The following is a 6,000-nucleotide window of genomic DNA, read 5'->3' as shown; positions in this document are numbered from 1 at the left end:
TTGCTGACTGAGCGTGCACCTGGTATCCAGCAACTACTTTTGAAATCCCAATTATTCACTCAAATCTTCTCTTCCAAGATAAAAGTCCATCTAAACAACAGTGGTGCCTTAACTGTGACTGGGAGGAGTATTAATCTACATATAGACATTGATTCCTTTGTTTTAAAGGAACAGCCCCTTAATTCTTATTTATTTGCTTTAAACATTTAATGAAATGATCATTTTTCTCCCTTACTTCCTGCTTTATCTTAAAATGCCCATTAGAACATGGTGAGTTTCAGTGAGGACCAGGCACTCCACAGTTTTCTCCCTGCACTCATTGTAATTGGTGGAAATGTTCGTATCATCACCAGAATGCCTCAAGTTAAATTATGTAACATAACAAGTACTGAAGTCAGGTTTAAACCTCAGGATAAAACCCAAAAAGTAGGGAAAAGAATAAGGACTAGGGCAGGATGAGGTCTACTACCACAAAGTCATACAGGGCCCTCAAGAACAGCACCAACTGGAGTTATCCTGCTCTAATTCAGACAGCATGGTGCAGAAGAGGTTGATGTTGTTTGTCAATTTATGATACTTTCTTTCACACATCTCAAAATATATTTGGATAATCTTTTTCCTAGGAAACATATTCCTTCAAATCAGCGTATTTTCACGATCTAGTAATATTCTGTCCTGTAACATACACACAATTAATTATTTTTTGGGGGAAAAAAAAGAAGAAAATGAGCTGGAGTTCCTTATGGGCTTCTCTTTCACACTGTCAGGTGTAAATTTTACCCATTTATTTTTAAAAATGAAAGTAAACTATAGAATAATTAGTTATAAAAACAGATTACAGAATAGTTCTGTCCAATTCCAATTTTTAAGTATCTGCAGAGAATACAAAGAACTGTTGGTAAGGAAAAAAATCCAAAGTATATATTTGGAAGTACTTAGGATTGCAATAAAGACATGCTGGGCATTTGGTTAAGAACCTTTAAGCACCTATGATAAATGACAACTTATGATTTCTAATTCTAATTTCTTGCAACCTAGCTCAGGAATCTTCTGCCACAAATTTTGTATTGCTTTATAAGGGACGATAATAGAATTGTTGAGAAAATAAGTTATATTCAGTTCTAAGAGTATTTCGTCTTTTTTGTTCACTACATACTATTTAATATTTTCCTTTGTACACTTCTTGATAGTTGAGCTTTAAGTGAAACTCTGAAAAACAACATTAGGATTCAAAATACAGTGGAAGATTTTATTTTCAGGGTCACAAGTAGCACAGCGAGATTTCTCTCTTAAACAATGACACTTAGTATCTCTGTAGTTCTATGAATACTTTTGAAGTGTCATATTAAAACCAATCTCTTGGCCTTCAGGCAAAGAGAAGCAATTAGTCTTGGAGTTGTGAATAAATAAAAATCCATTTATATACCCGTCCTTGACACGTACCTTGCAAATCTTAGAAACTTCATCTAGTGGGAAAAGAAATGTTAAATCACGAACACCAATACTAATCACACTGCAATGTTGCTTCCTAAAACTGTTTAGTTTATATCAATCTTTTAAGTATTGATTCATATGTATATATTCTTACATATTGAGACAAAACAACAGAAAGGCACTCACACACTTGAGCGAGAAGAAAGAAACGAGAGCGTGCATATAGAGCTGTAACGTGTTCCTTTATTACCTTCAACATTAATAGAGGCAAGAAAAAACACAAAGCTCCCAAGTCCATTGTCCTTTTCTCAGACACAGTAAAAACAATCCCGCACAAGTTACGTACCACGCGCAGGCTTTTTCATCCCAAGTGCTACTGAGTCTGCTTTGATCTACAAGCAAGCAAACAAACGGAATCTTTATTATCCGTGCATCCCATCTCCATGCAGCACAATTAAACAGTGCCTGTCACAGATGTGTTGGGATGAGTCAGATCACAATTTCTACTTTTCATACAAGTGCAGTATTTTTAGGTCTTCTCTTTCCTCTTTAGCGTGCCTCAGTGCAGAAGTATCCTATTTTTATGCAGCTCTGATTGCTGTTCGAGAGTCTCATATTTATTTTTCACTTAGCAGTCAGTAATTCACAAAGGAAGTAAAAATTATAACGCCAAGTCATTCCAAATAGTCCGCCCGCACCCCTCCAAGGAGGCTGGGTGAAACTCGGGCTGCGCGGCAGGTCACCGTCTGAGCGCAGCTCTTCGCCTCCACTTGTTGACCAGAGTGCTAAGGAAATGCGAGCACTTGGGCTACAGGCTCGTGCAGCCATCAGGTGAGGCAGCTGGCTGGGGACACGCCGGTGTTCCGAGGGTATTTCGGAACAAAACCTATCCCTCTGTGCCGTGCTCACAGAGTGCCAGCCTGCAGGGCACAGCTGGGACAGCGACCCCCACAAAGGATCACACCTGGGCTAATGGGATGGTCAAGGAAAACAAATTTTAGTCTGTTCTGGATGCAAATCTCTCTGCTGACCTAGTTCTCATTCTCCTTTTCATTTCAGAAGCTCAGCTAAAAATCCATAAATTAAGGAAATTAACTGATGGAGCCTCCGGCATCTTTGTAAGCTATTTAAATCTTTAAATTTACAACATCTTCTGCATATATCAAGTAATTGAACTAACTGCAGGGATGTAACTTTAATGAGAAAATTTCCCTCTTCTCCTGTAGTTTGTACTCTAGAAGGGAAAAAAAAAAAAAAAAAAAAAGCTCCCCTTAGGAGAAAAGTTTCTGTTTATTCCTGCCACGGAAGAAAACTTTAACCCCCCCAGTTTCAGGGTCTCCTGCCCGCACCGCGCCCCGGCCGCTTCGGGCCGGCCCAGGCCCGGGGGCAGCGCGGGCGCGGGGGGCGCGCGGCGCTCCCCGCCCTGACCTCTCGGGGCCGCGCAGCGTTGCGTAACGGCCGCGCGGCGGCGCGCGCTAGTGGGCGCTGCAGCCCCGCCGGGCCGCGGCCGCCGGCGCGCGCGGCGCCGTTCCGCGGGCGCGGAGGCGGCGGGGCCCCCCCGCAACCCTGCCTGGAGCGCGGGGCGCGGCCGAGCGCCGGCAGAGCCGCGGGGCCGCCCGCCGGCAGCGCCGCGCTGGGGCGCGGAGCTGCCCCGCTCCCTCCGCCAAACTTCCGTGGGGACCAGCGCGGAGCGGGGGCGCATCCCCCGCGGCGGCGCGCAGAAACGCGCGGGCACCGGCAGACCCGCGCCTCTGGCTGGAAGTTGAGGGAGGGATTTGCCTATATCTATTTTTTTTTTCCCCTCATTCACGGGGGGGGTTCGCTGCCGGTGCCCCCCGGTAGGTGGGCCGGGCGCGCTGCGCGCCCGCGGAGCCCCGCGCCATCGCGCCTCGCGCTCTAATTGAAATGGCGCTTTTGGCCGGGGGCGGGCTGCCAGGGCGCTCCGCAATAGCACAATGCATGTCGATAGACGTCATTTGGTTTTAATGGCCTACAGGAAATTTGGCGTTTACAATGCGAGACATTAGCAAAGGGTGAAAGGGAGGGGGAGGCAGGCAGGATGGATGGCTGGGAATAATTGCAGCCCCCCCCCGGCCCCGAGGCCCCCCGTCCGCACCTCGGCGGCGCTGGGTGCTGCAGGGAAGGGGGGGTCTGGGCTATTTTTTTATTATTTATTTTTTAACTTCATCTAGTTTATCAACAAGTGCAGAGTGGGTGCTACCCTAATTGTAACAGAGGAGTCAAGAGATGTGAGAAACGTGCCCTGTGTTACTTATTTGGGAGCTGAAAATTTATGCCTAGTTGAAAATGCCTGGGGAAATATTACATCAGACCAAATGACAATGATTAAAATCAGCTTTTTTCCCCCCCTTCCCCCCCCTCTTTTCCTCCTTCTTCTTTTCAGTAAGTCTGTTGAAGGACGTGACAGTGGCCTGATCCTCCCCAACACCGAACCGTTATCCCCCGGCAGGGCCGGGTCGGGCCGGGCTGCGCGGAACTCCGCGGGGCAGCGCAGGGCTCCCGCCCCAGCCGCGCCGCGCGGAGGGGCTCTGCGGGCGGCGGCGCCGGGGGCGCGGGCTGGGGAGCCGGCCGCCTTCCCAGCCTTATTTCATTTTCAAGGGCTGTATTTTATTTTATTCTGGGGGGGGGGGTGGGGGATGGGGGAGTAAATCTGCAGACCTTCACCAAAAGGAGGGAAAAATATCCAATTTTCATCGCAAAATTAGCTAGGGCGAGAGCAAAGGGCTGAGCTAATTGTAGCCTAATCCTCTGCCCTGCAGGCGTTTGCAAAGCCCTGAGCAAGAATTCGCTTTTTTTCCTCCTCTTCTCCCTTCCCTCTGTTATTTAGAGACGGGATTATTGCCTTTCTTCTCATAACAGCCTCGGCAGTTTCATTTAAAGGCTTTTTTTCCCCCCCTCTCACACACACACATACACACACACGCACAAAATAAATAGAAAAAGAAGCAGCAAAAACAGGGGAAGAGAGAGGAGACCGAGAAGCTTTAAAAATAATAACAATCACAGCAGGATCTGCGGAGCAAAGATAGTAATAAAAGCAAAAAGCTGAGCCCATCCACACACAGCCCCGGCAGAGCCCAAAGCCAAAGGGGGGCTGGCAGATCTCTTCCGTGCTCAAGGTAAGGACCTCGGCAGCGGCTCCCGCAGCTGCCCGCCCGCCCGAGCGGGGCCGGAGTGCGCCGTGCGCGCCGCGCCGTCCTCGCATCGCGCCGCACCGCGCGCGGTTCGCGCCTGCTCGCGCTCCCTTTTTTTTTTTTTTTTCCCCTTCACCCCCCCCCTTTTTTTTTTTTTTTTTTTTTTTTTTTTTTTTTTTTTTTTTTTTGGAAAGTGCCTCTTCAAACTCACTCGGCTGCCGGCTCCGGGGAGCAGCGGCGGAGGGGTGTTTTTTTAAAGCTACAGGGCCCGTTTGCAGCCGCGCCGCTTTGGTAGCGCCGCGCGTGTGTGTCCGTGCGTGTGTGTGTGTGTGTGTGTGTGCGTGCGCGTGTATGTTTTGTTTTGCTCCGCTCCAGCATGGGCAGCGCCGGCGGAGCCCCGCGGCCTGGGGTGCCCGCGCTCCCCCTGCCCCCCCGGCCCCGGCTCTGAAGACGGCCAAGCCCCAGCGCGGCGGAGGCAGCGCGGCTCGCTCTGCGCTTTCGCATGGTACACGCGGAGCCGCGGCCGCGGGCCCGGGCGGGCGGGAGCGCGGGGGAGCGCGGGCCGGGGCGCGGGGGCTGGCGGCGGGGCGGCTCGGCACAAAGGGAAGGCGGGCGACAATGGGGAGCGCCGCGTATGGAAAACACGGGCGGGCTGTGAATGAAACTCTGGCGCCAGTGAGAGTGGAAGGCTTGGTTTGGGGTAGACTTCAAACCACTCTAGGCTATAGTTTGCATTCCTGCTCCTGCATGCGATGTGGCACACTTCTGCAAAATTAATACATTAGCCTGGCTAATGCTCACCACCATTGGCTGCGCGGAAAATGTGCAGGATCGGGGATTCGGGCTTGACTTTTTTTTTCTTGCATTCATCTAAGACATCTCCTTTCTTGTTATGTGGGAATAAGTAAAGGACGCCATGTTGTGCCTTCTTTTCTTTTTTTTTTTTTTTTTTTTTTTCTCTGGTTGAATTTTTCCTTCGGGCATGCAGCGTGTTCAAAAGAAAAAGGCAGAAGTTGAGTGACCGGGTGCGTTGCTCGCTGGTGATTTCCCTGACCATCAGTCGGGAAAAGCATTTGGGTGACGTGAAACTTGCACTAAATAGACTGGAGTCTGCCAGAGAGAGGCGGGTTGCGGGGGGGGGGGGGGAGAGGGGGAGGAAGGAGAAAGCCTTTCCTTTTTTTTTTTTCCTTTTTTTTGGGGGGGGAGAGGAAGCAGAGCTTCAGAGGGAGTTCCTCCTTTGCTTCCCCCCCAAAAAAAAAACTTTTGGGCACCATCTCCTCTGTGTCTCGGTGCAGTGCTCAGTACAGCAGCGTGGAGGTGTGTGCAAATGTTTATGGACTTTTAATTTTGGAGCCACCGAGCTCAATGTTTGTAGCCCCCCCCCGCCCCGCTTTGTCTTAGAGCTGGGAGC

The 6,000-nt window shown here is 49.8% G+C and overlaps 1 protein-coding gene across 2 annotated transcripts in view; it reads left to right on the top strand.

Moving 5' to 3' along the window:
• The first annotated feature begins 4,087 nt into the window (after positions 1 to 4,087).
• KCTD15 (potassium channel tetramerization domain containing 15) overlaps positions 4,088 to 6,000 on the top strand; it is a 47,167-nt gene continuing 45,254 nt past the window's right edge. The window contains exon 1 of one of the 2 annotated variants that reach the window (XM_050978908.1): positions 4,088 to 4,574. Coding sequence is in view for 1 of the 2 variants with exons in the window: in XM_050978907.1 (XP_050834864.1) it covers positions 5,092 to 5,094 (3 nt within the window). In the remaining variant the exon portion in view is untranslated. Of the gene's footprint in view, positions 4,575 to 4,764; positions 5,095 to 6,000 lie in introns of those variants that run through there. The other variant, XM_050978907.1, reaches the window with a different exon arrangement.

The sequence above is a fragment of the Serinus canaria genome, chromosome 11, assembly GCF_022539315.1.
Source record: "Serinus canaria isolate serCan28SL12 chromosome 11, serCan2020, whole genome shotgun sequence".
Classification (NCBI taxonomy): Eukaryota; Metazoa; Chordata; class Aves; order Passeriformes; family Fringillidae; genus Serinus; species Serinus canaria.
This window is presented reverse-complemented; position numbering and strand designations above follow the sequence as displayed.